A 22,203-nucleotide genomic window follows, 5' to 3' on the forward strand; every position below is an offset into this window, starting at 1 on the left:
TGCAGTTCAGTTAGTAAAATGATTGTTTGATCCGCAAGCAAAATATGACTTGGTACTTGATGGAGAAACCCTTGTGGGCATGCACAGAGGTAAGACGTTTCTTGTAGTTGGTGACCAGGTTTGCACACATCTCAGGAGGGATTTTGGTCCACTCTTCTTTAGGTTTCTTGACTGTCGCTTGGCAACTCGAAGTTTCAGCTCCCTCCATACATTTTCTATAGGATTAAGGTCTGGAGACTGGCTAGGCCACTCCATGACCTTGCGTCACGAGTAGCCGAAAGAAGCCGAACATCGGTGCGGCTCTATACGGCGCCTGCGCACCGACGTTCGGCTACTTTCGTAAAATCGTGACGCGATGTATGCGACCGTCGGAAGCCTGACGGAAGACTGTCAATCAAATAGGAATGCCCAGTCCCGCAGCCCATACCCGGAAGCGGCGGAGAAGATGTATCTCTAAAACGGTAAGTACGGCTTTGATTTAAAAAAAAACACCCGATTCCCCTAGACAAAATGAGCCAAAATCTAAGGTTAAAAAAAAGGTTTTAGGGTGAACCTCCACTTTAAGGTCATGGAGTGGTATAGTCAGTCTCTAGATTTTAAGGTTTCTTGGCAACTTTCTTGACAAAGTTTCAGCTCCCTCCATACATTTTCTATAGAATTAGAGAAGATCTGTAAAGAAGAGTGGTCCAAAATCTCTCCTGAGATGTGTGTAAACCTGGTCACCAACTGTAAGAAATGTCTTACCTCTGCACCAAATACTAAGTGCCCATTCACACCTAGGCGTATATACGCCTGTAGCGCGACGCCGCAGCAGCCCCTGATACGCTGGAGGGGTGAGTTTACATTGTCGGCTATGGAGATGGTTCACATCTCCACGCCGTACGCCTGCCGCCTGAAAACAAGTCCCGGACCTTTTTTTCAGGCGGCTTTCGGCGTTCGGCCATAGCTGATAATGTTGTCACCCTCCTGTGTATGTTACCGCGGCGTATTTTACCGCGTTTTGTCGCGGCAAATCGCGGTACAAAACGCTGCAATTTGTCACGGCAAAATACGCAGCGGTAACATACGTCTAGGTGTGAATGCAGCCTAAGTCATGTTTTGCTTGGGGTTCAAATACTCCCTGAACTGCAACTTAATTTATAGCATTTGTTTTTTTGTTTTTTTTTATGCATTTTTGGTTGATATTCTGTCTCTATCATTTAAGATACACCTATGATAAAAATTCTAGACCCTTCATTTCTTTGCAGGGGATCAAATAATAAATTTCTCCACTGTACATATATTTTATACTATTTATGTATTAATGGACTAATCTTGGACTATTTGTTAACCGTTTTATACATAATACCCCTTGATTCAGCTCTCACTTTGCGCTAGGATATATTATTTTTTCCGTCCAACATCAGTGCCTGACCTCACAAATGCGTTTCTGGAAGAATGGTGAAACATTCCCATAGACACTCCTTTTTTTTTTTTTTTTTTTTTTTTTTAAAGACACTCCTAAACCTTGTGGACATCCTTCCCAGAAGAGTTGAAGCTGTTATAGCTGCAAAGGCTGGGCCACCTCAATATCGATCCTTACGGACTAAGACTGGGATGCCATTAAAGTTAACATGTGTGTAAAGGCATCCCAATACTTTTGACAATTCAGTGTATATGTGAAGCACTGCGTACATTGACAGTGCTATATAAGTACCTGTAATAAAATAAATACAGAAGGAATAGGAGGACAGTTGTTACCTCATTATGCTGCAGAGGAACATCAGGCTGAGGCTCCATGATATTCTCCTCTTAGTGTTCCTTATTCTTGTGTTGGCTTTGCTTCCATTCGAATCTGCAAACACCCCACAAAATACACAATGAAGATGAAGATATGTGATATGTACATAGACAACGCCTCATTTTACTGTCAGTACTTTGGTAATACCATTCATGCTGCAGCTACTATTGTAAGTTACACACCCCGCCATACTGATGCATACCTCCCAACTTTTTGAGATGGGAATGAGGGACACCTATCAGCAAAAGCATGAAGGCATAGGGCACACCCTTTGCCACGCCCCCTTAAAGGAGAATTGTACAAAAAAACAAGATTGGTTAAACCCACAAGTGATTTATTTACCACTACTGTTCCTTTATATTGGCTTTTATCCTTTACAAATTCAGCAATTTACAAATCAGATGGCAGGTTTAGCACTGGGAAACACGTTTTGATAGTTAAAAGTGCATTTTATATACATATATATAGATCAGACCAAAATGAGGGACAAATGAGGAGGAATGAGGGACAGAGGGACATTGCTCCAAATCAGGGACAGTCCCTCGAAATCAGGGACAGTTGGGAGGTATGCTGATGAGTCAGACACCACTTTCGTTATTAGTTGGGGAATATAGTGGCGTCGCCTCCTCTGCTCCAGTATGTTGAAATGACAGTAAAGAAACAACAACACACTGATGATGTCATCTTTGTGCTTTTCCTCCTGTAAGCCACATTCCCTATGTCAGACTAACAGCACTGTGGAATGTTCATACAACCTGATTGGCTGATACAGATTTTCTAATATGTTTGCTGCCATGCTGGGCATTGCCACACTAATAAGGCAAATTCTGGAGTTTAATACATTATATATATATAAAAAAAATATTATACACCGTCAGGTTGAACTAAATGGAGCAGTGTCTTTATTCAACCTTACTATATATACCATATTTATCGGTGTATAACACGCACTTTTTTCCCCTTAAAATCAGGGAAAAATCGTGGGTGCGCGTTATACACTGATCCCCGCTTTCTGAGCGCCGCTGCCAACATATACCGAGTGCAGTACACTCGGCTGGGCTCGGCCACGCTCGGCTCCGCGAGAGGAGCCGAGCGTGGCCGAGCCCAGCCGAGTGTACCCGAGTGTACTGCACTCGGTATATGTCGGCAGCGGCGTTCAAAAACAGCGCGGGAAGAAGCGGGGAGGACACCACGAGGACACCACGAATGCCGCAGACGGACGCCCGGACTGGACAAGGCCGCCGATGGACGCTGGGCAACTGTAAGTAACTGCATCTGTAAATTGTCAGTATTTCTTTTTTTCCCCTAGGATTCTCCTCTAGGTTTGGGGTGCGCGCTATACGCCGGTGCGCGCTATAGGGCGATAAATACGGTATATAAAAAGATAATAATAATAATATAAATTTTTTTTTTCCTTAAAGCGAAGTTCCACTCATATTTTAATCTTGATCTGAATGAGTCCCTTGCTGCAAGTGTAACAAGATTTGGCATGATTTATTTTTATTTTTTTTACTTAGTGTGTGTGTGCCTTGTTGCTAGGGTGTCCCTTGTAATCTGCCTCTTCTTGGCTGTAGTGCTGCTGTACATCATATCCTGCGGCGCCTTGGCTCCTGGGAGACATTTGTTATCATTCCCAGGAGTCAGTGGGCATCACCGCAGGATTGCATTGCCATAACAAGCGGGCGGGCACTTCCTCTGTCGCAACCTGTTATCGCAAGAGGATAATCTTCCTGCACTATGCTCTATGTAAACTGCACACACGCGGGATCAGGAGGTGCATGCTGGGTAGCCACTCCTAGTGGGTTTTACATGCCCACAGTGAAAATTGGAAGCGCTCAGCAAACGTGAAGTGAAAACAAACGTGAGTGAATTAAAAAACAGGAATTGAACGGCGATTTTATTAATCACAAACATTAAAGTATTTATTTGCAGTGCAGCAGAACGGGTGAAAAAATAAATAAAAAAATCTGGGTGGAACTTCACTTTAATGCAGGGAATGCATATTTTGACTTTAAAACCACTTTAATCTTAGTGACCAAGACCAGAAACGGGTCTTCACAACATTTTATAATGTGACATATAAGAACTTCGCTAACATGATCTGACTCCTTCCAGAGAACTACATTGCCCCCTTGTCACTGGCATCTATTTTACTCTTTGAAGGATTTAACACAGTCTCATAGCTGGGGACTATGAGGTAGCGCTAGGATAGTTAAAATCTCACAGCTGGGGGCCATGATATATGTTACAGAACAGTTAAAGGCTCTATTTATAAGCCTCAGAGCAGGCATCCCCTCAGGCTTGATCCATTGATAGTGAAGGTCAGCAGCCAGTCCAGAAATGCCTCAGGGGCAAGCAGCCCCCTGAAGCTCACAGATCCATCCCTCATTCCTCATGGGGAAAAGACAACGGGGTTGATTTACTAAAGGGAAATCCCACTCTGCAATACAAGTGCACTGTAAGTGCAGTCGCTGTAGATCTGAGGGGAAGCTCTGAAATAAGAGGAAGCTCTGCTGATTTTATCATCCAATCATGTGTAAGCAAAAATGCTGTTTTATATTTTATGCAACCTTATTACCACCTCCAAGACCACCTTTTTGGCACACCTCACCAGGGATTGGCCAGGGCATAGTAAATATTCAGGCCAGTCATTTGAATGTCCCTGTCTAAGCTCCTTCTTGTCCAACATCAGTTTCTTTGGAAGCTTCTCCCAGAGGCAGGGGAAACAATCAAACTCCTAACCTGTGAATCCACGAGCAGACCAAAGCAAACAAACAATCAGAAAACGAAATTAACCTCTGTCCCTCTTTCCTCCTCATTTGTCCCTCATTTTGGTCTGATCTATATAGATATACAGTACAGACCAAAAGTTTGGACACACCTTCTCATTCAGAGTTTTCTTTATTTTCATGACTATGAAAATTGTAGATTCACACTGAAGGCATCAAAACTATGAATTATCACATGTGGAATTATACATAACAAAAAAGTGTGAAACAACTGAAAATATATTTCATATTCTAGGTTCTTCAAAGTAGCCACCTTTTGCTTTGATTACTGCTTGGCACACTCTTGGCATTCTCTTGATGAGCTTCAAGAGGTAGTCACCTGGCGCAGCACCCCATTACGATCCTTCTTGGTCAAATAGCCCTTCCCCCGCCTGGAGGTGTGTTTGGGGTCATTGTCCTGATGGATGGAATAGCATGCCGCTGCAAGATGCTGTGGTAGCCATGCTGGTTCAGTATGCCTTCAATTTTGAATAAATCCCCAACAGTGTCACCAGCAAAGCACACCCACACCATCACACCTCCTCCTCCTCCTCCATGCTTCACGGTGGGAACCAGGCATGTAGAGTCCATCCGTTCACCTTTTCTGCGTCGCACAAAGACACGGGTTGGAACCAAAGGTCTCAAGTTTGGACTCATCAGACCAAAGCACAGATTTCCACTGGTCTAATGTCCATTCCTTGTGTTCTTTAGCCCAAACAAGTCTCTTCTGCTTGTTGCCTTTCTTTAGCAGTGGTTTCCTAGCAGATATTCTACCATGAAGGCCTGATTCACACAGTCTCCTCTTACCAGTTCTAGAGATGTGTCTGCTGCAAAAGGTAACTACTTTGAAGAACCTAGAATATGAAATATATTTTCAGTTGTTTCACACTTTTTTGTTATGTATAATTCCACATGTGTTAATTCATAGTTTTGATGCCTTCAGTGTGAATCTACAATTTTCATAGTCATGAAAATAAAGAAAACTCTTTGAATGAGAAGGTGTGTCCAAACTTTTGGTCTGTACTGTATATAAAATGCTCTTTTTATCTATCAAAAAGTGTTTCCCAGTGCAAAACTTGACATGTTAAGGACCGATCTTAGTGACCACTTAATACCTTAAACCCCCATGTTACCACCCCCTTTTGTACCCCTTGCTAACCCCAATAAAGCCAAAGACCACGTTGTGGAGTAAAATTGGCCATCAGGCCTTATTTATTAAAACCAATAACATTATATAAATAACTGTATTAAATAACTCTTAAATACTATATAACCCTATCAACAACCCCCTGGTGGTCAAAAGGACCACCCCTCTCGAACTTGGACACTGGGACAAATACTTCTAAACTAGGCCTCAGCCGCAAGACACCGACTCGGAGGCAGTGTAACCGTCCTCAGTGACCTTAACCCTTTAACCCCTTCCTGGTTAACACCCGCCAACCACAAGGTACACCATAACCTCCCATACCACGTATGGGTACAACTTTAACTTACCCCAACTAGCCAGACTTTTAGTCTTACCGAGACCCAAAAACACGCCCCACTAGCCTGCCTAAAAATAGGGAGGGTGGGTGGGAAGCTTTTCCTCTGCTGTAAGATGGAGGAGTGACCCACGTCACTTCCTCCACGTCTGTCCCTCTGCCGACCACGCCCCCTCTGCCCGGCCAGCCCATCCCCTACTTCCCCCTGACCTATCAGCACTGACGGTCCCCCCCTGTCATGCGGCCCTTCCCCCACTGCGTTGCTCCGTGCCTTTCTTGACATGTTAAGGACCGATCTTAGTGACCACTTAATACCTTAAACCCCCATGTTACCACCCCCTTTTGTACCCCTTGCTAACCCCAATAAAGCCAAAGACCACGTTGTGGAGTAAAATTGGCCATCAGGCCTTATTTATTAAAACCAATAACATTATATAAATAACTGTATTAAATAACTCTTAAATACTATATAACCCTATCAACAACCCCCTGGTGGTCAAAAGGACCACCCCTCTCGAACTTGGACACTGGGACAAATACTTCTAAACTAGGCCTCAGCCGCAAGACACCGACTCGGAGGCAGTGTAACCGTCCTCAGTGACCTTAACCCTTTAACCCCTTCCTGGTTAACACCCGCCAACCACAAGGTACACCATAACCTCCCATACCACGTATGGGTACAACTTTAACTTACCCCAAATAGCCAGACTTTTAGTCTTACCGAGACCCAACAACACGCCACCGCTCACAAGGATAAAGCCTTACCCTTGCGAGCACCTCCACACCCTCAGGGCCCTCTGGATTCCCTCCTGCAGCCCCAGCACCCATAGGGCGATGCCCACCTCGTTGAGATGGACCCCGTCTCTACGCAGAAAACGCCATGTCTCAACTTCCAACTCTCTATGTCTCACCACCACTCCACCATTGCGCATAAAAAACCTCCCCACCTCCTTGTTCACTTTAACCCGCGCCTTGTTGACCTTCTCCACCGACCAGGCCCATCTCCACGCTGTACGTCCCACCATCTCCGACCAGACAATAATCATGTCTGGAAACAAAGAGCGCAACCTAAGAAAATCGTACTTTATGTCCCGGATTAGCTGATGCATGGACCTAGAACCCATGTCGTTCCCGCCTGCATGGAGTACCAGGACGTCCGGAGCCCTATCTAAACGCACAAACTTCAGTACCTCCGGCATGACCCTGCTCCACACCAACCCCGGGAACCCAATCCACCTGACCAGGGCTTCTTGAAAAGGGATGCCCAGTTGCCTGCCGTTCGGTCGCCCATCCACCTGTCTGGCCCCCCAATGCACGTATGAGTGACCTAGTATCCATACCAGGCAAGGCTCACCACCTGAAAAACATCAAGTAAAACACATATAACTTCTAACAGCAATCCCCATTCGCACTCTCACTGTGTACAAACAACTGCCCCCCAGATAACTCCCCTGCCCTGAGCTTACTCCTGCATCAACTGAGGGCGGATGTAGATCCTGAACCTCTCCGAATCCCACCGCCCGATTTTTTTCACCACGTCCGCAGCCAAACCGGCCCGGGCGGCCTCTGTAGCCGCCCCGATCCGGAACGAATGCGCCGAATAATCCTTCGGGTCATACCCCGCCTCTTTCAAACATCTCCGGAACACCGCCACGAACTGAAACTTTGACAATGCTGACCCATCTTGATGCATTAGGAAGGACCCTGCCGCCCCAGGACGCATGGATCGAAACGATTCCACCGCCCGCACTGGACAAATTGCCGCTCCCGGAACCCTGAACAACTGTAGCCGCATTCCTTTTCCCCTTTGGTCCGTCTTAGACCTACGCACCCAGATTCCTAGACTTCCTCCGGTTAGTCCCACATCCTGAGTCAGCAAACCACCCTGCACCCCTCGCGAGGAACTGACCAGTTCACTCACCCTCAATGCTCCGAAAAAGGCCAGTGCAAAAGCTGCCTTGAACAGTGCACACTCGTACGCCGTTGAACACACCGCCGGTAAACGCAGAAAAAGGCTCTGAAGCATCCCAAACGACACCGGCCGGCGGCAATCAGCCGCCTTCCTGCCCTTCCTATACCCTTTCACCGTCTGCCTCACCCAAAATTCCTTTGTGCAATCCGTCACCCCGTGCCACTTAAAGAAAAACGTCAAGCCTGCCAAAACCCGATCGATCGCAGACACCGACACCCCCTGCTCCATCTTCAGCGTGAGAAAATAGAGGACAGCGATGCCTGCCTCCTGCCCCACCGGGGAGATACCCAGTCCTAACGCCAGCTCCACCCATTCTCGCCATACCTTGGAGTAAGCCGACCATGTCGCCTTGCTCACCGACCGCTGGATCCACCCTGCTGCGCTGTGAAAACAATGTCCCACATCCAGGCGGGACAGGGGACCCCATGTTGCTCCGCTGCTGGTGCCAACTCCCGGAACCTGTCCCACTGAAAACGAGACAAAGCGTCAGCCAAGGTGTTCTCGACCCCCGGTAAGTGTACAGCATACATGTAGACATTCAAGTGCAAGCAACGTAGCACCAAATGGCGCAGCAAACAAATCACCGGCGGGGATCCCGCCGACATACGATTCACTACCTGCACCACCCCCAGGTTATCGCAATTGAAACGTACTTTCGAATTCCGCAGCGTCTCACCCCACAATTCCAGCGCCACCACAATCGGGAAGAGCTCTAGGAGCACCAGATTCTTCCAGAATCCCGCCTCCTGCCACTGCCTCGGCCACGCCTCAGCGCTCCACCTGCCTTGACAAAATGCTCCATACCCTGTCGAGCCAGCAGCGTCCGTAAACAACTCCAAGTCGAAGTTGCTCACAGGCCCGGACATCCACAACGCACGGCCATTAAAGGAACTCAGGAACTCCTGCCAGACCCTCAAGTCGGCTCTGTGCTCCCCCGTAAGGGTAACAAAGTGCTTGGGCTCCCGCACGCCAGCTGTCGCTCCCGACAACCGGCGGCAAAACACCCTCCCCATGGGCATAATTCTGCAGGCGAAGTTCAACTTACCCAGCAGCGACTGCATACTGCGCAGCTGAATCTTCCGTAGCCCAATGGTCCCTCGCACTTCCGCTTTCAACGCCTCCAGCTTGTCCTCCGGTAATCGGCACTCCATCTTCATTGAATCCAGCACGATACCCAAGAAGACAATGGAGGTAGTGGGGCCCTCCGTCTTCCCCGGCGCCAGTGGACCCCGAACCGATCAGCCACATACTGCAGCGTGCCCAACAGTACCGCGCACGTGTTCGCCCCGGGCTGGCCAATGCACAAGAAGTCATCCAGGTAATGAATGACGGAGCTGAGCCCTGATACGTCTCGCACAACCCACTCCAGAAAGGAGCTAAACGTCTCGAACAGCGCGCAAGAGATGGAGCAACCCATGGGCAAACAACGATCCACATAGTATGCCCCATCCCAGCTGCATCCCAATAGCCGAAAGCTGTCAGGGTGAACCGGCAATAACCGAAAAGCCGATTCCACATCTGCCTTCGCCATGAGAGCACCCTGGCCGCACTTGCGCACCCACGAGACCGCTGCATCAAATGACGTATAAGACACCGTACAATCCTCCGGCGCAATGGCGTCATTGACCGAGCCGCCTTTCGGGAAGGATAAATGGTGTATCAACCGGAACTTGCCCGGTTCCTTCTTGGGGACCACCCCCAGCGGGGACACGACCAAGTCATCAACCGGAGCCGTCGCAAACGGCCCGGCCATCCTTCCCAAACGCACTTCTTTGGTGAGTTTCTCCGAAACCACCTCAGAATGCAGCACCGCCGATCTCAAATGACTCGCTTCAGGGGGGGACAACTGAAAGAGAACATGGTATCCTAAAACCGCTGGCAAAGCCCTCCTCCAGCAACTTTGCCGCGCGCCTGTCCGGGTATCTATTGAGGAAGGGAAGCATCCTTGCCACCCGCACCGGAGTCACCCCCTTTTCCCCCAGACTCGCCGGGACGACCTTTGTTCCGCTTAAAGCATTTTGCCAACGCGTGGGTGCCTCCGCACCCTGAACACGTGTGCTTAAATCGGCAGTTTGTGCCGTATTTGCACGTCCCTTCATTGAATTGCCAACAATAGCCCCATCTCTTTTCGGCCGGTAGTCCTGAGGCAGAAGCACCCCCGACCCCTCCCTGAAAAAACTGTTGTGGAGCCCGCGCCGCTGTCATCAAGGTCATCCACAGGTTGATGTCCTTCTGGTTCCAGCGCAGTGTCGGTCGGAAAGACATCCGTTGGCGGAATTGCTCATCATACTGCAACCACGCCGTCCCGCCATACGTCTGGTGCGCCGACCGTATAGCCTCTTGGTATATAAATAAACCCGAACAGTGCTCAGGCGCTTTCTCCCCCACCACGCATGCCAGGATCGAAAACGCTTGGAGCCAATTGGTAAACGTACGGGGTATCAGACGATACCGCCGTCGTTCCTCGTCCTCCTTCTTATTCAATTCTGGCTTCACCCGGGTTAGATTAAATTTCTCGAGGGGAAGTAACGTGAAAATCTCCACGTACTCCCCCTTCCAAATTTTTTCCCTAACTTCTGGCTTCAGATGAGCCCCCAACGTCGCCTCAAAGCAAGTGTACATTTCGCTCTGCGCGGCATCTGCTAACCGGACAACCTCCCTCTTATCACTTGCCGCCTCCGGCGCAACCACCTGCGCCCCCGCCACACTCGTGGCCGCCGCTCCGCTCGCCGACGCCGCCCCCGCGCTCGAGCCCTCCTGCCCCACCGGGCCTGCTGCCTGAACCCCCTCCGTCTGACCCGACCCCCCCCCCCAGCGGGGACCACGCCACCGCTGGCGAGGGCGTGCTGCCAGCCCCTGGTTCAAACCTCCTAACCAAGTCCCGCAACCCGGCCCAGAGATCCTGAGCCTCACCCCCTGACAGTGCCCCGCCCGTGGCAACCCCCCTCGTCTCCTGAGCCCTGTCTTTCCCAGAGCCCCCCCCCGCACCACTCTGTACTAACAAATCCTGCAATAAATTACAAACTGAAGTAGATTGTGACTTACCAGGCCGCCTTGGACTAGGTCCACGCGCCGCCGGAATGGAATCCACCGCTGCTCGTTGTCCCGGACCATCATCACTCTCTGACCCGGACAGCTCGCCTTCGGACCGGTCCTCACTCTGCGCTGGCGAAAAGTCTCTCTGCCGGTCCCCGTCTTGTCGTGACGCAGCTGCAGACGGCCTGTGTTGCACTGAACTCCGACCCCTCTGTCCCGGAACACCAGACCCACTCGCGACCTCCGCAGATGGGCTCCGTGAGCGCCCGCTGGCCCGGGCCTCCGCTCCCCGACCACGTCCTTCACTCCTCGCCGCCCCCATACTCCGCTCCGAACTCCCTCCACTCGCTGCCGGGCCCCTGGCCGCCGTAGGAGAGTGGCCCCGGGCCCGCTGGCTGGACTCCACCCGCTGGGTCGCATGACTGCCACGACCGTCCCCTGCAGTCCCGACCGCGCTGTCCGGGCATCTCCGTCGAGCTGGTGGTGAGGGCCCAGGCGGGCTGTCTGACCCCCCCACTGCGGCGCAACGTCCGCGACGCGGATTCCTCCCAGCCCCCCCCGAGGGCCCAGCTGTAGACCGCTGCGGGGATGGAGCTGGAGGGCCCCTGGCGGGTCTCCGTGCATTCCGGTCTGTGCCTGGGGAAGGCCCCGGACTGTACCGCTCCGGCGGTTTTGACCGCCTAGCGCGCGCTGTTTTACCCCCCTCAGCGGCCGGCGCCTCCAACGCTGCAGCCACCTGCTGTCTCACCCACTCGGCCCCCTCTGTGGCCGCCGCCGCGCGCAATTGCGCAATTAGCTCCGCAACCGCCGCCATGTTCAGAGGAGCTGCCGAGCTGACAAGCTTTTCCTCTGCTGTAAGATGGAGGAGTGACCCACGTCACTTCCTCCACGTCTGTCCCTCTGCCGACCACGCCCCCTCTGCCCGGCCAGCCCATCCCCTACTTCCCCCTGACCTATCAGCACTGACGGTCCCCCCCTGTCATGCGGCCCTTCCCCCACTGCGTTGCTCCGTGCCTTTCTTTTCGTCTGATTTCTAAATTGCTGCATTTGTAAATTCCAAATGCCAATATGAAGAAATAGTAGTAATAAAAAAAAATTCTTGAGGGTTAAACCAATCTTGTTTTTTTGTACAATACTCTGCTGAGTGCCGAAGATGATTATGTAAGTCCAGCGACACAGATGTCTGTGTTTTTGTTATATTTGGAAGTTTGTTGATATGTGTCACACGGAACTACAGTGGGGATCGAAAGTTTGGGCACCCCAGGTAAAAATTTGTATTAATGTGCATAACGAAGCCAAGGAAAGATGGAAAAATCTCCAAAAGGCATCAAATTACAGATTAGTCATTCTTATAATATGTCAAAAAAGTTAGATTTCATTTCCATCATTTACACTTTCAAAATTACAAAAAAATGGCGCACCCTGCAGAATTTATAGCATGCACTGCTCCCTTTGCAAAGCTGAGACCTGCCAGTGTCATGGATTGTTCTTAATCATCGTCTGGGAAGACCAGGTGATGTCAATCTCAAAGGTTTTAAATGCCCAGACTCATCTGACCTTGCCCCAACAATCAGCACCATGGGTTCTTCTAAGCAGTTGTCTAGAAAACTGAAAATATTTGACGCTCACAAAGCTGGAGAAGGCTATAAGAAGATAGCAAAGCGTTTTCAGATGTCAATCTCCTCTGTTTGGAATGTAATTAAGAAATGGCAGTCATCAGGAACAGTGGAAGTTAAAGCAAGATCTGGAAGACCAAGAAAAATATCAGAAAGAACAGCTCGCAGGATTGTGAGAAAAGCAACTAAAAACCCACGCTTGACTGCACAATCCCTCCAGAAAGATCTGGCAGACACTGGAGTTGTGGTACACTATTCCACTATAAAGAGATACTTGTGCAAATATGGTCTTCATGGAAGAGTCATCAGAAGAAAACCTCTTCTACGTCCTCACCAAAAAAATCAGTGTTTGAACTTTGCAAATGAACATATAGACAAGCCTGGTGCATTTTGGAAACAAGTTCTGTGGACCGATGAGGTTAAAATTGAACTTTTTGGCCGGAATGAGCAAGGGTACGTTTGGAGAAGAAAGGGCACAGTATTTAATGAAAAGAACGTCTCTGTCCAACTGTTAAGCATGGGGGTGGATCAATCATGCTTTGGGGTTCTATTGCAGCCAGTGGCACAGGGAACATTTCACGAGTAGAAGGAAAAATGGATTCAATAAAATTTCAGCAAATTTGGATGGTAACTTGATGCCATCTGTGAAAAAGCTGAAGTTAAAGAGAGGATGGCTTCTACAAATGGATAATGATCCTAAACACACCTCAAAATCCACGGGGGATTACATCAAGAGGCGTAAACTGAAGGTTTTGCCATGGCCTTCAGAATCTCCTGACCTCAACATAATTGAAAATCTATGGATAGACCTTAAAAGAGCAGTGCGTGACAGACAGCCCAGGAAGCTCAAAGAACTGGAAGACTTTTGTAAGGAAGAATGGGCAAAGATACCTCAAACAAGAATTGAAAGACTCTTGGCTGGCTACAAAAAGCGTTTACAAGCTGTGATACTTGACAAAGGGGGCAGTACAAGATATTAACTCTGCAGGGTGGCCAAACTTTTGCAGACGCCATTTTTTTGTTTTCTGTAATTTTAAAAGTGTAATACAAATTAATACATTAATACAAATTTTTACCTGGAGTGCCCAAACTTTCGATCCCCACTGTAACTGCCTAATCTTCTTAAAGCCATAGCTCCTCTCAAGACTCACTCCTCTCATTATAGGTGGACAATCCGGGTTCTGGCTACTGTTATGGTCCGTCCCCACCCTCCATCCAAGCTATGAAAAAATATCAGCTGCACTCCAAACGTAGCTCCTCTTTCTGTATTTATTTTTTGTCACCAAAGCAACTGCATACAACAGTGTCTCCAGAGGCTATAAAAGGTTTTAAAAAATGGTGAGCCCACCCAGTTGTGTGACAATAGCAAATTAATGTTCGATATTGTCTTCCTGATTCTCCTCCCGGCCAATCAGGAAGCGGGTCATGAGACCCATCACCAGATTGGCCCTAAGAAGAAGCGCACGGCGGAAGCTGCTGTGATGCGGAGGAGGAGGGAGGAGAAGACGAGAGAAGAAGAGAAAAGAAGAGAAGAAGAGAGGAGAAGAAGATAGAAGAGAGGAGACGAGAGAAGAAGAGAGAAGAAGAGAGAAGAAGAGAGGAATAGAGAAGAAGAGAGAAGAGAAAAAAGAGAAGAAGAGGAGAAGAAAGGAAGAAGAGAGCGGAAGAGAAGAAGAGAGAGGAAGAGAGAAGAAGAGAAGAAGAGAGAAGAGAGGAGAAGAAGAGAGGAGACAAGAGGAGAAGAGAGGAATAGAGAAGAAGAGAGGAAGAGAAGAAGAAAGAAGAAGAGAGTGACAAAGAGAGAAGAAGAGAGAAGAAGAAGAGAGAGGAAGACGAGAGAAGAAGAGAGAGGAAGAGAAGAATAATGAAAAAGAGAAGAAGAAAAGAAGAGAAGAAGAGAGACAACGAGAGAAGATAGGAGAAGAAGAGAAAAGACGAGAGAAGATGAGAGAAGAGAAAAGAAGAGAAGAAGAGAGAGGAAGAGGGGAAGAGGAGAGGAGGAGAAGAAGAGAAGAAGAGAAGAAGAGGAGAAGAGGAGAAGAGAAGAAGAAGACTGCTTAAACCAAACATACCCGTGTGTAATCATGTGACCAGCATAGTCCAAAAAGATGATTCAATTATTAATTATTGGATATCCTCTTCAGCACATTCTGCTTCTATTATATTTCCTAGAAGGCTTCTGCTGACAGCACTGACTATACACGTCTCACCAGGAAAAGCTCTGACTAAGGCAGGCGATTGGTTTCATTTTCACAGCTGTTTCGTTTCTTCATGTTAGTTCAAAGATCTCACTGGGAGTTGCCTGAGCTCAGCCCAACCCTTCTATTTCTATGTCTGCCTGGAGGGGGAAGGATGACTGTCACTGGAGGGGGAAGGATGACTGTCACTGGAGGAGGAAGAACGAATGTCACTGGAGGGGGAAGGATGACTGTCACTGGAGGGGGAAGGATAACTGTCACTGGAGGGGGAAGGATGACTGTCACTGGAGGGGGAAGGACGACTGTCACTGGAGGGGGAAGGACGACTGTCACTGGAGGGGGAAGGACGACTGTCACTGGAGGGGGAAGAACGACTGTCATTGGAGGGGGAAGAATGACTGTCACTGGATTATATTATTATTATTATTATTTATTATTATTAAAGGGCCCAGAGGTCTCCAGGGCCCCCGGATGACAACCCCCCCTTTTTTTTTTATAAAAAAATTAACATTTTTATTAAAGGGCTCAGAGGTCCCCAGGGCCCCATGTGGCAACCCCCCCCTTTTTTTTATATAAATGTTTATTTTTGTTTATATCTTTTTATTTTTTATTAAAAGGCCCAGAGGTCCCCAGGGCCCCGGATGGCAACCTCCCTTTTTTTATGTATTTTTTATAAATGTTTTTATTTTATTTTATTTTTATTAAAGGGCCCAGAGGTTTATTTTTTCTTTTTATTAAAGGGCCCAGAGGTCCCCAGGGCCCCGGATGGCTACCCCCCTTTGTTATATATATATATATATATATATATATATATATATATTTTTTTTTTTTTATTTATTTATTTTTTTTTTTCTTTATTTCTTCTTTTTTTTGTAAAGGCCCCCCGGGGGGGGGCCTATTTGGGAATGCCATATGGATTTCCTGCTGACTATTTCTCCCTGGGAGTTATAGTCTATGAGATGGCGACTGGATGATATCCATTCTCCCTTTCGAGCACTCTCTCAGGCAACGTCTCAGACAAAGTCTCAGGCACCGTCTCAGGTAACGTCTCAGGCACCGCCTCAGGCAACGTCTCAGGCAACGACTCATACATCAATGAAGCACTCGTAGACGCAATCTAAAACCAGTATCCAAGATTCCCAGAGGATTTCAACATGGATCTTATGGATCTCATAGTGGACAAAGTAAGTAAACACCATCTGTAGCCAGCCAGAAAATGGCTTTTTTATTAAAGAAGAATTGCATAGTTATTGCCTTTGTACCAATGTTAACCTTTGTTTTGTATATTATTACAGCTTCTATGCAAATGTCCAAGCGTAAGAGAGATGCATGTTGAATATCTGCAAAGCCACCGATTTTTTTAAAGGCGTAGACTGGGTGAAACTAAAGGCTGGGGAAGTAAGCCCACCATTCGACATGGAGACAGTGGCCCGGATTCAGATAGCATTTACGCCGGCGTATCTCGAGATGCGCGGCGTAAGTGTAAATTTGCGCCGTCGTATCTATGCGCTGTACCCACAGAACCAGATACGCCTCAAAATAGGCTTCTTCCTACCGGCGTAACTTTTCTACGCTGCCGCAGCGTAGGCGCATATTTACGCTGGACGGATCTGGCGCTCCCATGGATTTTGTATTCAAATATGCAAATGAGGGAGATACGCCGATTCAGAAAAGTACGTTTGGCCGGCGCAGGGTGCGCGTAACTGGAAATTCCGGCAGAAAGTTACACCTCATAAAGCAGGGGTAACTTTGCACCAGAGTTGCACAGGTCAGTTGGAGAGCAGCTACAGCAGCACCGTTACAGACGACCTGAGCAACAACACTTGCAGGACAACACATCTATATGCCAACATGCCAGGGGCAGCCGTGGTCATAGCACTACTGCGTCGACGGGCACGTAGGAGGGCACGGGAGAGGATATGACGTCTTTGGCATGGGTGAATCAGAGGTGTATCGCATCTTCAGATTCACCCCTGATGCCATCCTGGAATTAGCCAGAACCCTGCAGGATGACATCACCAGCAAGACACCCCGTGACACAGAGCACATATACTGCAATCGGAAGCATTGGCATTCCATCAACGTACAGGTGATAGCCGATGCCCAATGCTTCATATGGCACGTCCGTGCCAAACACCCAGGGGCCGGCCACAACAGCTTCATATACCGTCAAAGCAACATCCCAATGGAATTTGAACAGAACGTGTATGGGGACAGCTGGCTGGTTGGTGAGTGACATGGGAGTCAGGTATGACTGTCCGATCCCATGATGCAGACATCACGAGAGGCACATGCACGACTAACATCCTCCTGTCTTATCCCTTCCAGGTGACGCGGCATATGCACTTGGACCCCATCTCATGACTCCATTCCGGAATCCCCAAACCCCAGGAGAGAGAAGATACAATGAAGCACACGCACGTACCCGTGGAGTGGTGGAACGCACCTTTGGCCTCCTGAAGTCCCGTTTCCGATGCCTGGATAAGTCTGGGGGGACCCTGTTGTATTTCCCAAACTTTGTGTGCCAGATCATCGGTGCATGTTGCATTCTACACAACTATGCCATGAGAAAGGGCCTGGAGATTGACATACGTGATGACCTGACCCCCCAACCACACAGTCCCCCCCTGCCCGAGGGTCCCCCGTCTCCTGAGGGAAGAGCAGTCAGGAGATGCCTCGTGGTAGGCTTCTTTTCAAGTTAAACACACACATTCATCATGGCACAAGGAGAATGCACGCATGCACACCACTGTGGTCCCTAGCACACACACCCCACATCCACATCAAATTGGATTAGCCCAAAGTACACCGCACGGTACTTGGGAGCAGCAACGCCACGCCAAGGCTCCAATTAGGTTGCTGTACATTCATACACCATTCACACATGTCGTGGGGATAACTTCTCCCCAACGACTGAGGGTGACACCCCTTTGCCAGCAGGAGTGTCACCCCCCCACATTCACACACCAGTCACACTGTAGCCTGCACTACTCCCTGTGTGCAGGGAATAAAAAATAAATAAAACTCATCACCTTAGTATAAAAAATAAATAAAACTCATCACCTGAGTATAAAAAATAAATAAAACTCATAATCTGAGTACAAAATAAAATAAGAAAAAAAATCAACGGCCCTGTCGTGGGCTCTGTCTTGTCCCTAGGCTCCTGGGGCGCAGGTGCCTGTGGCGAGCCTCAGGTGGGGGGCTGGTTGTGGAACATCCCCCGGTCTCTCCCTGGCTGCCTGGCTGCCCTCCAATGCCACGGCTATCCGGTGGAGATAGCAATTGGTGGCAGCCTGCACCCGCAGCCGGCGGGTGGTATTGCTGCGCTGTTGGCGCCGTGCCTGCCTCCCCTCCTCACGGACAGCAGCTGCCAGGCTCCGGACCTCAGAGACCAGGCCAGATGTGGTGGCCTGCAGGTCCCCCAGACTGTTCAGAAGGGCTGCACCGTTGCCCACAACATCCTGCAGGCTCTCATTAATAGTGTTGAGCAGAATATGCCATATTCGATTTCGCGATATATCTCGAATATATATTCGAATATTCGAGATATATTCGCTAAATTCGAATATTCGTGATATTTTATCGAAATTAATTGAATGCGATTTTTCGCTATTGCGAATGCGAAAATAATTGCGATTTTTTAATAACTGCGGTAGGAGCGCTCTGATTGGCTTAGAATATTCGTGATATTTTATCGAAATATCGCAACATGCGAATGCGATATTTATTGCGCAATTTCGAGATATGCTGGAGGAGCGCTCTGATTGGCTCAGAATATTCGTGATATTTTATCGAAATATCGCAACATGCGAATGCGATATTTATTGCGCAATTTCGAGATATGCTGGAGGAGCGCTCTGATTGGCTCAGAATATTCGTGATATTTTATCGAAATATCGCAACATGCGATTGCGATATTTATTGCGCAATTTCGAGATATGCTGGAGGAGCGCTCTGATTGGCTCAGAATATTCCTGATATTTTATCGAAATATCGCAACATGCGAATGCGATATTTATTGCGCAATTTCGAGATATGCTGGAGGAGCGCTCTGATTGGCTCAGAATATTCCTGATATTTTATCGAAATATCGCAACATGCGAATGCGAAATTTATTGCAGATATTTCGAAAACTGCTGTAGCAGCACTCTGAAATCGAATATGTATGATATTTTAACCAAAATACATATTGCGATTGCGATTTTTCGATCGCGCATGCGCAATTGCGCGAACAACACGCGACCATTTCCTGGAGCCTTGCCAGTTTCCCAATATTACAGCAACATGGTGGGAAGCAATTTCTCAAAGTCTGAGGAAAAGTTGCTGATTTGTGTAAGTATTTTGACCACTGTTATTTCATCATCTTCAACTGCATTTAAGTCTAGTTTAAAAGTTAGTATATATGATCAGATATTAGTATTTAACCAAAAATGTGTCTCCTGCTTTTACAAAACTACAAGTCCCAGCATGCCTGGACAGCTGCAGACACCCTGGTTGGCAAATGTGTATTTAGGCACTTTTCCTTGTTATTTAGCATAATGAATTTAAAATTTTTTTGGACATAGGACGTATGCGAACGTCCTGACTTCAGTGTCCTCAAGGCCCAAGGACGTTCGAATACATATTGCCCTTTAGATGTTGCAGAACTACAACTTCCAGCATGCCTGGGAATGCTGGCACTTCTAGTATTGTAAGTTCTGCAGGCCCACATTTTTCAGGCCTTTATGCACGGGTCTCTAAACTGTGGCACCCTAGATGCAGCAAAAGTAAAATTCTTAGCATGCACTGACAGACCGTGGCTGATGGGAGTAGTAGTTTTGCAACAGCTGGAGGTGGACTGGTCTTGAAACCCAGAGTTAGGTAACAAACCCGTAGTGTTTTGCAACCATTCTGCCTCCAGCTGGTTATTTTCTGTTGAAAAGCCTGTGGCGTGCAAAACACAACCCAAAAACTCCACCCGGTGCAAGGAAAAATTTGCACACACCTAAAGAGTGACATCACAAAAAACTGCGACGGTTGCATACGTCAGTGGTCCTCCGAAAAGGTCCCGTCTCTGACCCCCCGGGGCGTTAGGCTCCTAGGCTCCTGACAGGGAAAAGAGTTACTGTGGTCCATACAGCCGAAGCCATATGGACCCATCTCGGTCCAAGCAGCGCAATCAACACGCGAACAACACGCGACCATTTCCTGGAGCCTTGCCAGTTTCCAACTTATGATCGCAGCGCAATCACACAGCAACATGGTTGGAAGCAATTTCACTAAGTCTGAGGAAAAGTTGCTGATTTGTGTAAGTATTTTGACCACTGTTATTTCATCATCTTCAACTGCATTTAAGTCTAGTTTAAAAGTTAGTATATATGATCAGATATTAGTATTTAACCAAAAATGTGTCTCCTGCTTTTACAAAACTACAAGTCCCAGCATGCCTGGACAGCTGCAGACACCCTGGTTGGCAAATGTGTATTTAGGCACTTTTCCTTGTTATTTAGCATAATGAATTTAACATTTTTTTGGACATAGGACGTATGCGAACGTCCTGACTTCAGTGTCCTCAAGGCCCAAGGACGTTCGAATACATATTGCCCTTTAGATGTTGCAGAACTACAACTTCCAGCATGCCTGGGAATGCTGGCACTTCTAGTATTGTAAGTTCTGCAGGCCCCCATTTTTCAGGCCTTTATGCACGGGTCTCTAAACTGTGGCACCCTAAATGCAGCAAAAGTAAAATTCTTAGCATGCACTGACAGACCGTGGCTGATGGGAGTAGTAGTTTTGCAACAGCTGGAGGTGGACTGGTCTTGAAACCCAGAGTTAAGTAACAAACACGTAGTGTTTTGCAACCATTCTGCCTCCAGCTGTTTTTTTCCTGTTGAAAAGCCTGTGGCGTGCAAAACACAACCCAAAAACTCCACCCGGATGCAGTGAAAAATGTGCACACACCTAAAGAGTGACATCACAAAAAACTGCGACTGGTACATACGTCAGTGGTCCTCCGAAAAAGGTCCCGTCTCTGACCCCCCGGGGCGTTAGGCTCCTGACAGGGAAAAGAGTTAGCAACGCATATCTCCCCTATACGTGTATCCTGTGTTGTTAATAATATATTCATAATTATGCAAATGATAATGGCTGCTATATTTATGCAAAAAAGGTGGCGACCGAAATGGCAGGATATAAAATCTTTCATGTTACCCCTGTCATTGATTAATAAGGCGAGAATGCTTCCAATTGTTGAATAGCATACATTTACGTCATATATCCATAAGGCTGTCAACAGAAGTATTACAATATACTTTGTTCTTCATCTTGCAGAAGTTCCTGGAAACAGGATACGATGACCTGCGGCGGCAGCCACAGAAAAGGGCTGTGGTCAGCGCCCTAATCGCTGACTTTGGCGGCCAACATGACCACAAGGCCATTGTTAAGAAGTGGTCTGACCTCAAGAGGCGCCAAATGGGTAATGTCAGACGTCTTCGGGCTAAATATCATCCAGGTAAGTTATTGTTGACAGTTATGTTTTTTTTTAAAAAAGTGTATTTTGTGCGTGAACTCGAAAGAGAGAGGAGCCGGCCTGCAGGAGTTGGGAGGCCTCCCCCAGAGGCAATCTGCCACCTTTCTCCATGCCCCGGTTGGCAATGGCGGGTGTGAGGGGGTCCTCCCAACCCAACCTCGCATAGCACACCCACCAGGGGCGGGGCTGAGACCACCAAACTCAATTCACAGGTAGCCGAGAGCGGGATCCGAACCCCTAGCTGCAGAGGTGAATCAGTTGTCAGTGCAGTGGCAATCGCGTGGAGCCACCGCAGCTCCTTTGGTGACAGTTATGTAAGGTCATATGTAATTCATGTAAGGTCAGATGTTGTTAACCAAGATGCCATGTTGTGCTAACATATATCACCACCGGCCAAGGTATTCATAGTACTGTTGAAAAAAGACATGGGGCAGCAGACAGGAACACAGAAGTTATGTGGGAACATAATTTTCCCATTGCTTTGCATGGGACTTTAAAGAAAAACCCCGACCATGGCAAGTGGGGGTGGGTAAGGTTTAAACCACCTATCCTATGTTTGTGGCTGACATATAAGTAACCTGTGTGCCAAGTTTCATATAAATATCTTTAGCCGTTTGTACGTGATGCTGGAACATACATACATACATACATACATACATACATTTATGCACACACACACGTTGAGTTTTATATATATAGATTACCACTAAATTCCTGTGTTAGGAGTGGGGTTGTTATAGTAATCCCGTGTGCTCCATCAGGCCCTTTTTTTAACATGAGATGGTCTGAACAAAACAAAGGAGACAAAAACAGCTCATTTTAACATGGTTGCATCCCAGCTCAC

At 47.8% G+C, this 22,203-nt stretch overlaps 1 protein-coding gene across 3 annotated transcripts in view; it reads right to left on the minus strand.

Moving 5' to 3' along the window:
* The window catches only part of LOC120918228 (E3 ubiquitin-protein ligase TRIM39-like), a 52,371-nt gene extending 37,325 nt beyond the window's left edge, over positions 1-15,046 (minus strand). The window contains exons 1-2 of one of the 3 annotated variants that reach the window (XM_040329732.1): positions 14,726-15,006; positions 1,741-1,834 (exon numbers count right to left, since the gene is read on the minus strand). In XM_040329732.1, the coding sequence (XP_040185666.1) occupies positions 1,741-1,779 (39 nt within the window). In that variant the 5' untranslated portion in view covers positions 1,780-1,834; positions 14,726-15,006. Of the gene's footprint in view, positions 1-1,740; positions 1,835-14,725 lie in introns of all 3 variants that reach the window. The other 2 variants (XM_040329730.1, XM_040329731.1) reach the window with 2 other exon arrangements.
* Positions 15,047-22,203: the final 7,157 nt, after the last annotated feature.

This window comes from Rana temporaria, chromosome 12 (genome assembly GCF_905171775.1).
Source record: "Rana temporaria chromosome 12, aRanTem1.1, whole genome shotgun sequence".
Taxonomy (NCBI): domain Eukaryota; kingdom Metazoa; phylum Chordata; class Amphibia; order Anura; family Ranidae; genus Rana; species Rana temporaria.